The sequence below is a fragment of the Diceros bicornis genome, chromosome 20 (genome assembly GCF_020826845.1).
Source record: "Diceros bicornis minor isolate mBicDic1 chromosome 20, mDicBic1.mat.cur, whole genome shotgun sequence".
In the NCBI taxonomy this organism is placed as follows: domain Eukaryota; kingdom Metazoa; phylum Chordata; class Mammalia; order Perissodactyla; family Rhinocerotidae; genus Diceros; species Diceros bicornis.
Window position 1 is genome coordinate 4,560,633 of NC_080759.1, and position 18,691 is coordinate 4,579,323.

An 18,691-nucleotide genomic window follows, 5' to 3' on the forward strand; every position below is an offset into this window, starting at 1 on the left:
GTCGCGCGTGGGTGTGTCGGCACAGCTAGCGGTTTCAGGTTGTTAGAGGTTAGTATGAAACCACAGCAGAAACGCCGCTGGAAGCGCTCACATGGCGACCGCCACACGGTGTGTACCTACCGCCCAGCAGCGTGTACAGCGCCAGGTTTTTCTGTTCAGCCATGGCTTCTGGGTGAGAGAACCAGATGAGAGACATTTAGGCCTCCACGCGGATGTGTCGTGGCCACTTACAGATTAGATACTGCACACGTGTCCACCACATTCTAGAGCACCCCGAACCTCACGGCTTGATTCTCATTACAGCTGCCTATGGGGGGTGGGAGGCCCTCACGGAGGCAGGTCACTGGGTCACCTCGCTGATGACCTGAGGTGGCCCACATGACTTCTCTCACTTCCCTTTCCTCTTCTGCTGAAAGGGCATCACGCTGCCTGTCCGTCTACCTTGCGGATCTTACCAGGATCTGGTGAGATAACAGGCAGGCAAGTGCTTCCTAAGGGCCCTGGCCGTGAACAGGGTATTAGGAGCACCTCGCTAACCATGGCAGAGCAAGGGTGCAGCAACCCAAACCCAGCAGTAGAGGCAGCCAGAGACCTCCGAGCTACAGGCCCAAACCTCCCAAAACGTGGACAGCTCTCTAAGAAGCCTAAGCTCCGACGCCAGCTCCAAGGAGGTCCCCAAGGCCCTGGGGGCTTACGTCTGCGCTACACTAAAAGCAGAAGCCAAAATGGGGTGGGTAGCCTGGCAGAGGGAGACACAAAGGGAAGAGGCAGCAGAGAGCAAGTTCAAAAGCAGACCCAGCACTGATTCAGGTAAGGGGAATAGGCCGAGATGCGAGTTTCCAAGAAACCCTGAGAATGAAGCTGTGCACCTGCCAGCAGGCGAGTGGAGCCTCTCCTCCTCGAAGACCATGTGTGTGCACATGCACTAACATGAGAACGTGTGCACAGGTGCGTGTATCTGCAGGCATACATGTGCAGTGTGCATGCAGGCACTGTGTGAGAACGTGTGTGTGCATACATGTGAACATGTGCATGTGTGTGCACACGTGTCTGTGCATGCAACTGTGAGTGTGCATGCATGTCTGCATGTGCAAGTGTGAATGTGCAGTACGTGAACGTGTGCAAACATGTATTGTGCAAGTGTGTGCGTGCAGGCGCGTGCGTGCACACGAAGTGCATGCATGTGCGTGTACATATGTGTGCATGCATGCTTTGGCTCCCATCTTTCAGGTGGAGGAAGCCCAATGCCATTTGATCAGGAGACCATCAAGGTCCCCTAAGAGCCACTGTCTCTAGCTAAGGCCCCAGCAGCCTCCACAGATGGAAGGGAATTCCTTTGTTGGTTCTGCTTCCCTTCCTCCACCCCCATTTCATTGTAAATGCCTTTGATGTGTGGCTGACAGAAGTGATCACTTCATGCATCTGTCTCTGCTCACAGTTCACAGAAAATCTGTTAGAAATCCACTCGGCCCATTGGTCACACTTTCTTTCATGACTCATCCGCAAGGAGGCCAAACTGGGCATGGCAGGCAGGTTCCCGTCCTCCAGAGAGAAAGCGCTGGCAGGCCCAGGTGACAGGAGGGGAGAGGTGGCGTTTTTAAAATACCTTCCCCTCTGTTCATCTCTACTGACAGGTAGACCTCATGTAGGAAGACGAGTGGCCGGCCTTGGACCAACAACCACTGGTAACTAGACAGTCGAGGGCCTGCAATGACCATGGGCCTCCCGGGCAGAGAGAAGGGGAAAGGCACTTCCTACTCAGGCAGGAAGGAGAGTGCCGCCCTCTGAAAGGGAAGGCCGCGCATAGACGGCAGGACCGAGGGAGCGTGTCGTTCTCCTGTGGCCACCCACAGTCTAGGGACAGCGTAGGTGAGACTTTGCCTGTAGACTAGTGAATGAAAGAGACGTCCTGGCCAGGGCACCAAGAAAAGACGGAGGGGGATAGATAAACGGATTGGGAAATTGCAGTGAATCCCTCTGCCGCCTGAAGCAACAGCCTTCTGCTTTCGAGTCTGGTAACCTGGCCTGTTGGCCTATCACCATCACCTAAGAGAGATCCCACGCACGAGTTCCAAGTCCTCAGAATCCTCAGGGGGACATGCTAGGCCCTCGCCTGAGAGCAGGGCCCAAGACCAAGGCTGAGAGAAATCAGCAGCCTGGCCAGACTGGATCAAGAGGGCAGCCTCAGCCACCCCTGCTGCCGTCCCCACCCCTGGGCCCTCCCTGAGCCAAGCTGGGAGAGAGCTCAGGTGGGATGGGGAGGCCAGAGGGGCTGCAGGGCCCTGACTACATGCTCAGCCAGGACTGTATGGCAGCTCTGGGGGCCTTCCGGAGACCACCCTGGAGCCCCACAGAGCCCGGAGCCAAGGAACCCCACAGGACAGGGCGAGGGGCCCGCACCACACACACAGACCCAGACGACTGGGTGGAGGGCAGACCCTCTTGCTCTGAGTGTGGGCCCTGCCACATCTGCTCTATTCTGGGCTGGTGAACGGAAGGGCCCTCAGTTCCCACGCCATCCTGTGACGGTGGGCGGGTGGCTGTGAGAGAAGAAAGTGTACTGACCACTGGGTGGTTTAGGCCGTGGAGGAGCAGGTTTCTTCGGAGGCAGAGCGGGAGTGTCCTGTTTACTTTTAAAGGGGTCATCTGAGAATCCTGCCCCTCCAAAGGAGGAGGTGAAAGGGCCAGAAGTTGGGGGCTGAAAGAGAGGACACGAAAGAGAGGCAAAAATAATTGTTAACACGGAGGCAACGGACGCCCATCAAGCCAACGCTCACGTACAGAGAGCCTCAGCGAGGCTCCCAACCCTCCGGGCTGTGCAGCATGGCCCCTGCTCGGTCCCGGGGTCTCTCACAAGCCCCTTGTTTTCCTCCATCCGCAACAGCCGGAGTCCTCTGGCCTGTGAGGGGCAAGCCAGCAAACACACAGAGCAGGTGAGAGCAGCCCCATGAAGGTGACCCTTCCACACAGGCCATTCCACCCGCACAGGGATATCGTGTCTTTCTGACCCCAGGGTCCCCGGGCCTCTGGCGCATGCTTCAGAGGTGCGCCCCACCCTCACCCTGTGCACCTCTGGGCTGAGTGCTGGCTTGTGGAGCCGCTGCCTTCCATCAGTGACAGGCAGCTCCACACACCTGGTCAGAATGGCACCAGACCCTCTCGTGCTCCTGGGCTGCCTACAGGTGCCCCCCAAGTGAGTCAGGTCGGAGCCCACCCTTGACTACCCGAACCAGCCCAACCCTGTCAGCACAGCCACGGCTGCCTCTGTTGGGTGCTTATCACCTCTGGCTTGGACCCCCTACACCTGCTCCCACCCACCCCTATGTCCACTGTCTCCAATCCAAATCAAACCACATCACCCCGGCAACAGACAGGTACGTGGCTAGAGGGATGAGTGGGTGGGTGGGAGACGGGTAGAGATGACAGATAGGTGGGTAGGTAGAGAGCACTGAATGGTCCCAATGCCAACAGGTAACTTCTAAGCACTCTTCACGGCATGGAGGGCCTTCATCACAGCCCCCCAGCACCTGATTCTTCAGCCTCATCCCTGCAGTCATCCCCATCCCTTCCCGATGACTCCTGGGTCCCCAGAACCCCTTACAGCCCCATCTCCAGGCCCTTGCACACACGAGGTCCTCGGCTGGGGGCTCGTGCATGCCCCCCTCCCCTCTGTGTCTGCTGCACGTCAGCACAGATGAGGGGGCAGCACTCCTGCCGGCCAAACCTGGGTGGGCAGGGTCTTGTCTCTGTGTGCGCCCCCAGCTCTAGCGCTAGCACAGCAGAAGGGCCAGCTCCTCTCAGGTGATGGGGCCTTGGGTACCCCAAAGGGAGAAGACTGCTTTCCATGGAGTTGGGGTGGGGGTGGGGAATCGCTTTTACTAAAATGGAAAATAAGCAGGAAAAAGTACAGCATGAACCACAGAGCTACTAGAAACAAAGGGATTGGCAGAAATAGGGGTAAAAATGCTAATACGGTCCTCAAAGGGCAAAGGAAAGGAGACGCGAGACGTGTGGCGGGGCAGGAGTTGGAGGGAGCACATGTTCTCTCCCCAGCGGGGCAGCCTAAGGACAGAAACAAAGCAGGGACACAAAGGTGCACACGTGGGACTTGCTTAGACAAGCCCGACCAACCAATTGCTGGAGAAGTGAGGAGAAGGGCCAACTCACTCCAGTCATGGGATACAGCTCCCCCTCCTCCAGGATCCAGTCACGGGACACGGCTCCCCCTCCTCCAGGATCCAGTCACGGGACACGGCTCCCCCTCCTCCAGGATCCAGTCACGGGACACGGCTCCCCCTCCTCCAGGATCCAGTCACAGGGACACAGCTCCCCCTCCTCCAGGATCCAGTAACAGGGACACGGCTCCTCCTCCTCCTCCAGGATCCAGTCACAGGGACATGACTCCCCCTCCTCCAGGATCCAGTCACGGGGACATGGCTCCCCCTCCTCCAGGATCCAGTCACAGGGTCCTCCTCCTCCAGGATCCAGTCACAGGGACATGACTCCCCCTCCTCCAGGATCCAGTCACAGGGTCCTCCTCCTCCAGGATCCAGTCACAGGGACATGACTCCCCCTCCTCCAGGATCCAGTCACGGGGACATGGCTCCCCCTCCTCCAGGATCCAGTCACAGGGTCCTCCTCCTCCAGGATCCAGTCACAGGGACATGACTCCCCCTCCTCCAGGATCCAGTCACGGGGACATGGCTCCCCCTCCTCCAGGATCCAGTCACAGGGTCCTCCTCCTCCAGGATCCACTCACAGGGACATGGCTCCCCCTCCTCCAGAATCCAGTCACGGGGACATGGCTCCTCCTCCTCCTCCAGAATCCAGTCACAGGGACATGGCTCCTTCTCCTTCTCCAGGATCCAGTCACGGGGACACAGCTCCCCATCCTCCAGGATCCAGTAACAGGGACACGGCTCCTCCTCCTCCTCCAGGATCCAGTCACAGGACCCATTCCATCACCTCCAAGATATAGTCATGGGACGGGCTTCCCCTCTTCCAGGATTCAGTCACGAGACTGGCTCCTCCTCTAGGATCTAATCAGGGGGACGGCACATGGCAGCCTCCACCTCCAGTATCTGGTTACAGATACTAGTCTCGGGTGAGGAGAGGTGCCCAGCCCACAAGGAGGAGGAGGGGTCTGGAGAGGCTTCTGCACACTCAGCCGACTCCAGTGGGCACCCCGGTTCCCCCTCATCAGCCCTCTGGGGCCTCCTGGGTAGGAGATGCTGGCTCTGTGCTGATCTTTGCACCTCATCTTCCCAACAGCCTTGGGAGGGAGTCCTACTGTCACCACCTCCGTTCTACACACGGGGAAACTGAGGCACAGAGAAGGACTGCAGCCTGCCAGTCACAGCCCCTCAGTGGTGGAGTCAGGGCAGGAACCCACGTTGCCTACCTCCTGGGCCTTGCCTTTGGCTGCTGGCAGCCTGCCCCCGCAGCAGGTTTGGGGCCATGTTCTGGGCAGACTGTCCCTGTCCTTAGGCCTGTGGAAAAGACACGCACGGATGCAGGTAAGAGGCAGAGCAAGGCAGGAGAAGGCCCAGAGGAAGATGCGGGTCAAATGAGGACAACTCATTTCCCTGCCAAGACCACCGCAGCACACCAGGAAGCTCTGATGGAGAAGGCCTGCCAGGGCTGTGGCTAGAGGGCTGTGGCTGGGCAAGGAGGTGCCTCCCTCCATGCGGCTGCTCTCCTCTCCCGGGCTCTGTGACACTTGTCCTTTTCAGTACAAAAGTCCGGGAGTCTCTTTGTAAAACCTGCTGTTTGAGTTTCCGGAACATCTGCCTGGTCAGGCCGCAGAGCACGATGGTCAGGGGTGGGGTCTGGATGTCCCACCACCTACTAACAGCTCCGTGCCTTGGTTTCCTCATCTGTAAAATGACAGTAATGACAGGCCCTAGCTCACAGGGCTGTGGCAAGAATGCAAGAAGGGAATGCACAAATCGCTCCCCCAGCTCCCGGAAGACATCAGCACGAAGACAGCACCATCGTCACCACGCCAAAGGCCGTGGCTGTGATCAGCTCTTGTACAGGCCTCGAGAACCTGTGGGCGCCCCATCAGCTCCAGACGCTTTACTTCTGCTGCCTCTCGTCGTCCGCAGTGCCGTTGCTGAGGAAGGCAGCCCGAGAGCCCAGGGGAGGCATCAACCCCAGCTGAGCTTTAAAACGGTGCTTCAGGGTCTGTTGTTTGGGAAGGAAGAGCGAGGCGGGAGCAGAGGAGCCGGAGAGGGAGGGAACACTGGTTCTTCTGCTTCAGCCTCTGCCATTCACAGAGCACGCCCCAGGCCCAGGGCTCACGCGATTCCCCACAACCTGAGAGGAGCAGGCAGGAATCCGAACCACTTTCCTAGTAGAGAGGTGGTGTGACCAGCCCCCAAGGCCTCGTGTGGACCCCAGTCCTTGTCCTGAGAGCACACCAGCTCTGGGGAAGGGGGGCAGATGGGCACCCGGAGCCCTCTGGATGCACCCCCAGTCTCGGGGTACACGGTGCCCTTGTCCCCCCAGGCCACGCACTGCCTCCTGGACTGCGTCACCCAACTGGAGCGAGTGCTCGGCTGGGAGCAGAGGCAGGGTCCACCCTAATGAGCCGCTCCATCCCTGGCTTGGGCAACAAGTGGGGAGAAGGCGGGACCCTAAAGGGGCCACTCAGCTCAGAGTTCCTAACATGTAAGAGCCAGCGACACACTAAAACCACAGCTGCAATGATCCTGGCTGGCTGGGGACCCTGTGGACCAAGCAGACTCTCCACCCTGTTCTGTGTAAACCCACCAAGCCAGGCAGCTCACTGCAACATTCCAACTCAACGCCCGGTTCCCCGGCAACAGGGAATTACTTCACTTCCAAAACCAAAAAGCCTGTGTCATTTCCGAATCCCAATTTTCACGACTTCAAGTTTCCCAAGAAGCCTCCTTTGGGACCCGATTCGTTCCTTCTTGGGCTGGGTCTTCAGGGAAAGTCACTATTTTTAGAAGAGTTTCAGTAAAGCCAGTCGGGGCTCTCTGGGCTTGCCCAGAGTGAAGCGTGCTCAGAAAAAAAAAAAGAGCAGACAGAAAAGCTACTGTGAAAAGCAGCTCTAAGAGAAACACACTTGGGGTTCACAGTTTGAAGAACTGGTTTAAAGCAAACGACTCTCAACTCTTCAAAAACAGCCCCAAATACGAATGCAGGGCTTCAAATGACTGACAACCACCAAGTATTTCAGAGATGGCTTTTTTCCAGGGGGAGGGGCGACATAATCAAGTTCGAGTCTTGTTTTTATTCTCAGACACTCCCTGAGATCTATTTTGGGGGATGTGCTTTCAAAGCGAGGAAATGGAGTTTAGGATCGACACAGTCTAGAACAATCTCTGTGAGTGTGGAGGGACCTCAGCTAAGAACGAGAGCCAAACAGCCTCCCAGAGGAACCTCCTGGGATCAGAGCGCTGGCTGTCACCTTCCCTTAGCACTGCCCCACAGAGGGCGACACTTCAATTTAGGGTGAAGTTGAGAAGGGGCGCCCACAGGCCTCGCCTCACCACCCCGCTCAGAAGGGGAAAAGCTGGAGATGTGAAAAACAAAAAAAACAAAAAAAACCAAGAAGCCAAAAAAAAAAACCTTCTTGCCACTTTACTTTCATTTCCTTCAGTATTTTATTTATACTCACGATGTTGTTCTTGAAAGACAGAAAGGGAACCAAAAAGGAAAAACAGAGTGACAAGGTCAGGGCTCAGGGTTCAGCTGGGGAGGCATACAAGAGCGGGAGCTGACAGGACTGTGGACGCAGAACAACGGAGTGCTGGGGACGAACTGCCCTGGCCCCGTCCAGCTCTAGCCCGCCCAGCGCCTCGAACAGGAAGGGGCACTGGCTCAGAAGTCACAGTGCATGTGTGTGTGTGGCCTGACTGGGGACACGGGGACAAGGAGAGGGGAATTGGAATTGGAAGAGGGAAAACGCACTGTTAGGTTAGAACAGGCAGAAAGAAGGGGTCCCAGGCTCCGGGAAGTCTCTGCAGCTATGGGGAACAGAGACTGCCTGGTGTGGGGGTGCCTTCCTGCTGTGCAGGCGCCTCCAGGCTGGCCACCCTGCAGGGACCTCTGCAAGCCCACGCAGCCTCCACTCGGACACTTCTTGAGACAAGAGGCCTCACTCGTGCCCTCGTCCTTGTCCTCACTCAGGCCACTGCTAGCTCTCCCTCTGCCTGCAGGGCCAACCTCCCACAAGGAGAGAGCCCACTGGTGACAGCTTGAGAACACAAGGCAAACCGCTTCCCTGGAGATTGCTGCCACCGTGTGGCAGAAGTTTTCTGATTTCAGAAGATTGTTTCCGCTCACTAAGCAGGGACAGAAGCAGAGGACACACAGCTCCACACAAGGCACACAAATGTGTGTAACAGCCACTAAGCAACAGACAAGCGTGAGGGCAATCTCATATCCTCTGGTGCCTTCTGTCAACCCCAGTGCCCCAAGTCAGGGTCACTGTTTCTGGACAAGGGATGGAGGCTCGTTCTCCTCCAGGCACTGGAAGGAGAGGCTGCACCACCAGACCCTCTGGGCTCCCTCCTGCAGTGGCCGACAGGCAAACAGATGCTCTGCCTCTGGCCAGAGCTGGATGTGCTACCTCAACAGTTTACGCTCGCACACTTATTTGAAAACCTAAACAGAATCTCAAATGTTTCTCAGAAGCTGTGGCCACAGTCACACACTGCTAACCACAAGCACTCAGCGTCCAGACAATCGTGTGCTCCTTGGGCCGAGTGAACATGGAGCGTGCAGGCAGAGCGCCCCGAGGAGCGGGCTTGGCGGGGGAGACCAGGGTGCAGGAGGCACGGGACTTCTCGCTTCAGGTGCTTGGCTCCCATATCCGGGGGCTCCCTCCCCAGCCCCCTCACCACCATCTGGCTGTGAGCCTTCCCTAACTAAGAGGCAAGATCGGGGACGGGGACTGTTTTCTGCTTGTGGCTGATGGTACCTGGGCTGGAGCAAGCGGCTGGTCAAGATGGGCGGAATGAATGAAGAAAACAGGGCCCTGTGGCTCTGAGGCTCTCTATCTGTGAGGGATCCCACCTTCACCTGCCTGGGGGGCTACAGAGAAGGAGTGGAGCGCACGCAGGTGCAGGGGACGGGGACTTGAGGCTGAGGCGAGGCACATCTGGCACTGCTTTCCTAATTCTTATCAAAGAAACACCTGCCTAGAGTTAAAACCAGGAGACACTAAAAGTTACACTGAAGAACAGCAGACCCTCAGCCCGCTGCTCTTCCCACACGCCAACATTTTCAATTTCTTAGCTGCAGCTTCTGGAATTTACCTCAGTAATTATGGACTTCCACTGTTATTTCTTCATCTGTCCATTTTGGACACGATCTCCTGACTGACCCCTTGCTACACTGAAGATTTAGCTCTCTCACCACACCAGCCCCCATCCCCTCTCGACAGCGCTCGAACACCATCCGGGGCTATTCCACAGTCAGTTAACATAACTGCGGCCACACGGATACGGCGTCCAGCCCAACAACAGCATGAATGTTGTCCGCCGTGGAGAGCTCACTCTTCACCTGCATGTTTACTTGCTGAGGCTGCCCTCACTTTCCACACCCCTAGAGGGTTCTGTTCACAGGCGGCTCCAGACGCTCGGCCCACTTTCTCCAGATGCCTCCCTCCTGCCAGCCTGCGGCCCACAGTTCCTGCCTCAGCTGGCTGCACACCAGGCCTGCCTCCCGCAACCCTCCCGGGCCCTCTGTGGCTGCACACCAGGCCTGCCTCCCGCAACCCTCCCGGGCCCTCTGTGGCTGCACACCAGGCCTGCCTCCCGCAACCCTCCCGGGCCCTCTGTGCCTAACACCTTCCTGAGTTTGTGCAGCACAGTGATGACCTCATCACCTGAGATCTGTTGGCCAGCAGACACCAGTGGCAGCAGGAAGGAGAGCGTGGCGCTTGTGCTTCTGCGAGGGATTCAGGGCTCTGGCAGTTTTGCTCAGAGGAGGGGGGGGAAACGGGCCTGATCACAGGCACGGGTGCTTTCTAGACCCTGTCTGCTGACTCACGATCTCTTGTGAGGATGCATTTCAGTTTGACAGGTACGAAGGAAATATATACGTGGTGTTAACAATTACGCCTGGCAGGCCACAACAAGACCATAACAAGAGGAACAAGGACTGGCAGAGGCACAGGGGTTCCATGGGAGGGACTTTACCTTGGACATCTGGCTGAAGTCAGCAAAGCCCTCAGCACTGTTGAAGGACCCAGTTCCAAAGGGGTCTAGGGTTCCAAAGGGACCTGCAAGCAGCACCAACAGAGGCTGTTACGGGGCTTCCACGCACCTCCTGGTGCCCAGTGGAAGTGTCACCTCTTGGCACTCAACGGCCCCCAAAGCAGGAGATCTGGGGAGGTTGCATTTGTTTGCTGGGTCGCGCACCTGTGTGCAGGCCCTCAACAACGCCTTCTGCCCCCACCTGCTCTGCCTCGTGGTTAGTGCAGCTCAACCAGATGGTTTCTTGCCATGACAGCCAGCTTGGGGAGAACCAGAGGAACTCTGCCCCACGTCTGTGCTTCAAGCCAGCACTTCTCATGGTCAGCAAAGGAGCAACAGGTGCCCTGTGGAGGCACAGCCCGCTGCCCCAATGAGTCAGGAGGGGAGAGTGTGAGGGAGGGGACCCACTACCCACACAATTGATGTGGGGAGGTCGTCAGCAGGTAGAGATTTTTGCTGAGCTTTCTCCTTTGGTTTTTTTCCTGAAGTAACCCACATGCCCACCTGTGATATCCACCTCCGTAACCAACAAGCAGGAGTGGCTAGGCAAGGCAGCAGGACCAAGTAGGGCCTGTCTCCAAAAGCAAGGGGGAGTCTGCAAATGCTCCTCTCCCCTAATGCACAAGCCAGTACCCTCGGTCAAACTTGGGATTCTTTTAGGAAAAAAATCCAAAGGTACAAACCAAAGATTTATACAGAGGAATGGGTAAAGAATCACAAATAACATTGGTGTTATTACTGAATTAATTCCTACTGCCAAGCTTCCTTTCTGGAAACATGATAGCTCTTGCTCAGGAAGATGAGCAGCCAGGGGGCACTGGCTTTGGCCAAACTGCCTCAGGCGAGGATCTGGGTGCCAATGACTAATGACATAAACACTGAAGACACACCAGTTTTGGAAATGAAAGCATTAACTGGGTGGGCTCCTTCCTCTGCCCAAGGAAGAGTCAGAAGGAAAATAAGCCATCAGTCTCACCTGATCCTCTTGAAGAGACGCTGGAGGATGAAAAAGGATCACTGGATTCAAAGGGGTCAAGCTGAGTGAAAGGAAAGAGGAAAGAGTAAAAAGTAGTTCATTTGTTCCACCATCCATTCATTCAACCACAAACTATCTTGATATCTATGTATACCATATCTGGTGTTGGGCTGTGGGCAGGATAAAATGATTTAAACTAAACTCCAGCAGAGTAAAATCCCAACAGACCAACCCCTCCTGCAGATAACACCTATAAACTCTGGACAAAATGCAAAAATAAAATTAAAAAGCAACCGCCTGAAGGCTCAGAAAGCAGGAATACTTTGGAGGAGACTTGAAACTTGGCAGAAGAAAACAGTACAAGGTTGAGTTTTCCATTTTAACAGCTACAGTCTGAGGGTATCAGGTGGCTAAGACTCCAACAGAAAACTTGTATCTTTCTGCCGAGAGGATGGAGGCCCGGGACAATCACAGCCATGGGAAAGGGACAGGGGATCCAGAAAGGAGAAGCAGAGAATGGGATTCACAGCTCCCGTGATAAGCTCTTCCCAAGTCAAGGGCTGACTCCTGCACTGTGCATGGGTGGGCAGACTGAGAGCAGCCTACAGATAAAGCCACAAGTATAAAACCACAGGTGTGAGAGAGAGGGTTTGCAGTCTGAGTCTCACAAGTTAACTGCCTGCTGAAACAAAACCATCCACACTCTTTGGAGGAATGTAACAGAATCCAGTCTCCACAACAGAGCACTCACAATGTATAGGATACATTTCTAAATTATTCAATATACAGAGAACCAGAAAAATGTGGCCAATTCTCAAGGGAAAAGACAATCAATGGAGCCAATTTCAAGACAACCTAGATGCTGGAATTCTCAGAGGAGGATAACGTTAAAGCAGCAATAACTGCACTAAATGAGATAAAGGAAAGTACACTTAAAATGAATGAGAAGATAGGAGATCTTAGCAGAGACACAGAAATTATACAAAAGAAACATGGAAATTCTAAAACTGAAAGCACAGCTAGAAAAAAATTCACTAGGTTAGCTAAATAACAGACGACAGAGAGACAAGTAAGTGAAGTTGAAGACAGATCAGTAGAAATTACTCAATCTGAAAAAAATAAGAAAAGAGAATGAAAAGAAAACAGACCATCAGGGACCTGTGGGGACAACAGCAAAAGGTTTAACATATGTGTAACTGGAATCTCAGAAAGAGAGGAGAGAGAGAATATGGTAGAAAAAGAAAATACCTGAAATAATAGTTGAAAACTTACCAAATTTGGTGAAAGACATAATTCACAGAGTTAAGAAGCTCAGCAACCCCTAACCAGCATAAACACAAAGAAAACCACATCCAGACATTTCACAGTCAAATTATTGAAAATCTAAGATGAAGAGAGGCTCTTTAAAGCAGCCAGAGAAAATAGCACATTACATATAGGGGAACAACTATTTGAAAGACTGATGACTTCTTGTCAAGGACAATTGAGGCCAGAAGGCAGTGGAACAATATCCTACAAGTGCGGAAAGTAAAAAAGAGTACTAGGTTGGGCACAAATATCCTTCACGAATGAGGCAAAATAGACCTGCATTACAAGAAGTGCTAAAGGAAGTTCTTCAGGCTGAAGGAAAATGATAAGGAAGGGGAAATCAGATCTTGAGAAAGGAATAAAGAGCATTAGAAATGGTAAGTATGTGGGTAAAAATAAAAGTATTTTTTTCCTCTTAATTTCTTTAAAATACATACAAGGGCACGAAGCAAAAATAATAAGACTGATCTTGGAGTTTATAATATATTTAGATGCATCACATTCATAGGACAGCTATAACATAAAATACTACTGGTTGGGGGGAGGCGGATAAACGGACCTATATGGTTGCAGGTTTTCTACATTTTACATTAAGTGGTTTAATATTAGCTCCAAGTAGCCTATGAAACGTTAAGAGTGTAAATGGTAATCCCTAAAGCAACCTCTAAAATATAACGAAGAGGTATAGTTAAAAGAAGCCAACAGATACAAGTAAATGGAATTCTAGAAAACATTCAAATAACCCAAAAGAAGGCAGAAAAAGGGGAAGAGAACAAGAAAACACAAGGCATAAAAAGCAAGCAAATAATAAAATAGTAGACTTAAATCCAACCATATCAATAATTGCATTAAATGTTAATAGACTAGACATTGTGCTTATAAGGCAGAGGCTTCCAGACTAGATGGAAAAGCAAACTCTAAATGCTCGATACCAACAAATCTTCACATGTAAACCCAAAAGGCTGAAAATACATGGATGAAAAACGATATCATGCAAAGAGTAAGCATAAGGAGGATGAACTGGCTATTTTAATATGTGACAAAACAGATTTCAAGACAAAGAATAACACCAGAGGAAAACAGGAAACTTTTATAATGATAAAAAGGTCACTGTATCAGGATGATACAACAATCATAAATATGTAGGCACCTGACAGAGCTTCAAAATACATGAAGCAGAACTTGACAGAATTAAGGGGGGATAGAGATGATTCCACAATCATAGGAGAAGATTTTAACATCCCTCTCGCAGCAACTGGTAGAGCTAAAAACAAACACACACACAGTAAAGACGAAGAGAAGCTGAACAGTACCATCCAGCACCCTGACCTAATGGGCATGGACAGAACACGACACCAAGAACTGCAGACAGATACTCTCCTCAATGCACACAGTACGTGCACCACAGAGACCATAAAGTGAGTCTCAACAGATTTAAAAGGTTTGAAAACATACAAAATATGTTCTTGAGTAACAACAGATTTTTTTTTTAGAAATCTATATTATAAGGTACCTAGGTAAAAAAACAAATATCTGGAAACAAAACGATACACCTTAAAGAATCCATGGTTCAACAGATAAATCACTAGGGAAACTGGAAAATATCTCAAACTGAATGACAATGAAGATACAACATATCAAAATGTGTGGAATGCAACCAAGGCACTGCTTAGAGGGAGATGTGTAGCTTTAAACATTTATATTAGAAAAGATACTCTAGGGCCGGCCCCGTGGCTTAGTGGTTAAGTGTGCGCGCTCCGCTGCTGGCGGCCCGGGTTCGGATCCCAGGCACGCACTGATGCATCACTTCTCCGGCCACGCTGAGGCCGCGTCCCACATACAGCAACTAGAAGGATGTGCAACTATGACGTACAACGATCTACTGGTGCTTTGGGGGAAAAATAAATAAATAAATAAAATAAAACAAAAAGAAGAGATACTCTAAAATCAATGACCTAATAAGGTTGGATCTTAAGATGTTAGAAATAGAAGAGCAAAGTACTAACCAAAAATAAGTAAGAGGAAGGAAATAATAGCAGAAACCAGTGAAATAGAAAACAAATAGAAGAGAAAATTATCAGAGCCAAAAGTTGCTTCGTGGAAAAGATAACAAAACTGATCAAGACTGAGAACACAGATTGCCAATACCAAGAATGAAAGTGGAATCCTATGACAGGTCTTATAGACAGGAATGTTACAAATTAATCCTTGCCTTCAAGGAGCTCTGGGTCTAGTGTTGCAGACCAAGAGGTCCACGGAGAAGAGAAAAACCAGGGAATGTGTAAAGTGGGGACAGAGATGCAGCGTAGAACCTGAGGGGATATAAAGCACCCTCACTTACACATAAAAATTCTCTGTTCAATCACAAAATCTCTTTTTTGCTTTTTTTTTTTTTTTTTTTTTTACTTTATTTTTGTGTGAGGAAGATTAGCTGTGAGCTAACATCCGTTGCCAATCCTCCTCTTTCTGCTGAGGAAAATTTGCCCTGGGTTAACATCCATGCCCTTCTTTCCCTACTTTATACGGGATGCTGCCACAGCATGGCTTGACAAGCAGCTCGTCGGGGCATGCCCGGGATCCGAACCTGCAAACCTCGGGCCACTGAAGCAGAGCACACGCACTTAACCGCTATGCCACCGGGCCGGCCCCACTTTTTTGCTTTTTAAATCCTAGATGACACCAATTTATCCCAGTCCGTTGGGCCTAACACTGTGCAAAACACATGGTTTACTACAATGTTGGGGGGGGCTGGAGGGCACACATGGGCCTCGCACACTAAGTGCTGCCAGTTTGCGGATATGGACTTCCTCCTGCTATGACCGGGACGCACCTCGGCACTCGACTCCAACGTCACCCTCAGCACTGTGCACTAGGAAGATGGCGGGGCAGTCATGTGGAGGCCGGGGCGGTCTGCAGGAGCGTGTGGTCCTTTGTTTTGTTTTGTCTTTGTTGGGAGACAGAGCAGCAGTGGGGGCAGGCGACAGAGCAGAGAACCCAGCAGGTGGGCCCGAGCTGAAGTAATGGGCACAGAAAGAGACAGAGGAATGAGCGGTTCAGGGCACAGCCCGCCTGAGTTGGGCTCCCTGGACTGCTGGATGTGACACCCTACTTCACAGAATGAGCCTCGCAGGGACCAGCACGGATGGTCACCTGCCATCCAGTAATGTGACCTGGCCCATGACCCTGCTCCTGGGGAACTGCCCGGCCTCACATGGCACACAGTGCCTGCATTTGTCAGGCTCAGTGAACATAGTTCAAATGATAGAGCCCCTGACTCAGCCCACAGGGGAGGACAAGGAAGGGCTCCCTTCATATAGGCAGCACCTATGCCTTCCCGGGGTCACTCACCTTTGAGGGTAAGGAAGCATTTTTCGTGAATGGGTCTGAGGTAAACGGGTCGTTCTTTGTCTGTTTCTTAAAGAAGTCGTCGGGGGCAGAGCCACGGAATGGGTCACTTTCTTTGAAAGGATCCCCTCCAAATGGATCTAGATGATGTTTTGGAAAGCAAAAAAAGAAAAAAAAAAAGCCCCCTGAATAAACAACATTATGCTTAGTGAAAAAACCCAAACATTAAAAAAAAACACCTAACTGACTGATGCCATTTATATGAAATTCTAGAAAAAGTAAAAACCATCGCGACAGAAAGCAGGTCAGTGGTTGCCAGGGGCCTAGGGACCGGGGTGGGGATTTGGGGGCACAAAGAAACCTTTCGGGATGATGGAAATATTCTCCATCTCACGTGACTGTACACCTTCTCAAAACTCATCTAATTATACACTTATCATTGGTGAATTTTGTTGTGTATAAATTATACCTCTCAATAAAGCCAATTTTAAAAATAAGCAACGTGGGTAAATCCATAGAGAAAGAAAGCAGATTAGTGGGTGCCAGGGGCTGGAGGAGGGGGTGGGGAGTGACTGCTCATGGGGATGGGGTCTCCTTTTGGGGAGACGGAAATGTTCTGGAATTAGATAGAGGTGATGGTTGCACAACATTGTGGATGTGCTAAATGCCACTGAATCGTTTACTTTAAAAAGGTGAATTTTGTGTTATACGAATTTCACCTCAGTAAAAAAATTCATAGATAAATAGGCAGCATGACGCTAACGTGATGCCTACAGTGTACTCACTCCCCTCGAATGTGGGGTGTGGGCATGGTGACTGGAGGAGGGGGAGAGCCACTGTCACCAGGAGGGAACAAGACACCAGGCTTCCGTGCAACACAGACGGCCGTGCTTCTCAGTTTACCCCGCCTCCACCCCTGGTGTGTGCTGACAGAGACCCTGCTGTGTGCAGGTGCTACAGGGACCCCCGACGCCACCACAGGTGACAGAGCGGGCACAGGTGACACAGCAGGCACAGGTGACACAGCTGCCATGGGTGTGTCTGAACACTCGCCTGGCTATCAGGAGCCTCTTTTCTAGTTCTGTTCCTCATCATGCTGCGAGATTGGCAAGAAGGGGCTCCAGATTGTGAAAGGGAGGGACAAGGTCATTACCAGGTCCCTTCAGCAACTAACCTCCCCTGCTGCCACGTTGTAGGAGACCTGGCCAAGGAGGCTGGAAGGGGGTTTTTCCATTTCCCTCAACTTGAACTACAAATGGAAATATTGTGAGGACTAGTCCACGAAATAGTTCTTTTAATGAAGGCTTTTTTTTTTTTTACCTATTGAAGCTGTCTGCTGTTCTGCAAAGGGGTCATTCTGGAATGGATCACCTAGATTAGAGGAGAGAGAAAAGAATGTTTAGTTCTATGGTAGAAATGACCTTGGCATATCAAAATGGGAGAGCAGGGCAGCCACTGGCTGAGATGGTCTTTCATGGCTAGGACCTTTAAGATGACATGACATTGTTGGCTGCTCAACATGGGCCGGAGTCAGAGAAAGGTAGAATGAGCCAGAATTCACTCTTCTCTTTCTACGCCATGCTATACTCTCATTAACTCATCTCCCTCTCACCTCGCTCGGCTACGAGGACACAGGACCCTTAGGCTGCCGCAGTCCCCAACCACACGGCTGGCCCCAGAGCAATGATGAGAACAGTACGTCGGAGTCTCAGGAGCTGCCTGAGTCACCTCTCGGCCCTAAGGTGCTCCAAGCCGAAATCTGAAACTGGAAAGGCACTCCCGTTGCCCTCTCCCTGCCTGGGCATTTTTCTCAGAAATGTACAGATAGCCTTCCTGGAAATACCGTTTTGCTCTGAGAAAAAAGGAGAAACTTACGAAATCTTGTTTCTAGGAATTCTTCTTAGTTGCCCTAGACTTGTGTGTGGCTCTAGGTAAACTCACCATGTTAAGACCTTAGATTTACGTGGGGATCTGCCATTTTCTACGTGGTTTCACAATCATGCCTCCATCTGATCATCTCATCAGCCTCTCGAGGTGAGCAAGGAAGAATTTACCACCCACTGGTGGATGGGAACTGAAGCGTGCAGAGGCTAAGGGCCGTCCACAGTGCCCTTGGCCGTGGGCGTCTTGCTGTGAGCTTGGAGCTCCTCTCACCAGGCCTCAACACCTCAGCTCTTTAGCTAACCAGATGAGGGGAAAACTCAAGAGGCCCACCAGGCTCAAAGAATCCCTCTCCTCCTCCAGTTCAGAGGGTGGTATCTCCTCACCAGTCTACTCATCGGACAACCCCAAACGACAGAAAATAAAAGGCCTTTCCATGAGAAAGTAGGCGCCGAGTGAGATACCTTTGAAGGGATCAGCTCCTTTAAATGGGTCGGATTTGAAGGGGTCTTCTGTCTGGAAAGGATCCGGATGCAATTCTTGCGTGTTGTTGCTAAATAACAAGGCTTTATTTTTGAAAGGATCGTCCTATAATTTTGTGAAGAGACAGGACAGGGATTTTATTATTTCAGATTTAAAGCAAAGTACAAAATTCATACCCAACTCACATATTTCCCCTTTAAGTGGTGAGACCCTAAAGAGAATGATTAAAAGAAAAAAAAAAATCATTGAAGGAATATGGACTTTAGTTAATAATAATGTGTCGACACTGGCTCACTAGTTGTGAAAAATGTACCATACAAGATATTAATAATAGGGGAAACTGGGTGTGAGGTATATGGCAACTCTCTGAATTATCCTTGCAATTTTTCTCTAAGTTCAACACTCTCCTAAAATCAAAGTTTGAAGTCATTGAGTGGAAGCAACTCAAACGTCCATTGACCGATGA

The 18,691-nt window shown here is 51.6% G+C and overlaps 1 protein-coding gene across 11 annotated transcripts in view; it reads right to left on the reverse strand.

The window, feature by feature from the left end:
• Positions 1–18,691, reverse strand: part of EPS15L1 (epidermal growth factor receptor pathway substrate 15 like 1) — a 96,032-nt gene that overhangs the window by 19,226 nt on the left and 58,115 nt on the right. For 4 of the 11 annotated variants that reach the window (XM_058563613.1, XM_058563612.1, XM_058563618.1 and 1 more), the window contains exons 17-22: positions 18,207–18,330; positions 17,182–17,232; positions 15,865–16,001; positions 11,209–11,269; positions 10,176–10,258; positions 2,566–2,698 (exon numbers count right to left, since the gene is read on the reverse strand). In XM_058563613.1, the coding sequence (XP_058419596.1) occupies positions 2,566–2,698; positions 10,176–10,258; positions 11,209–11,269; positions 15,865–16,001; positions 17,182–17,232; positions 18,207–18,330 (589 nt within the window). The other 7 variants (XM_058563611.1, XM_058563610.1, XM_058563616.1 and 4 more) reach the window with 5 other exon arrangements.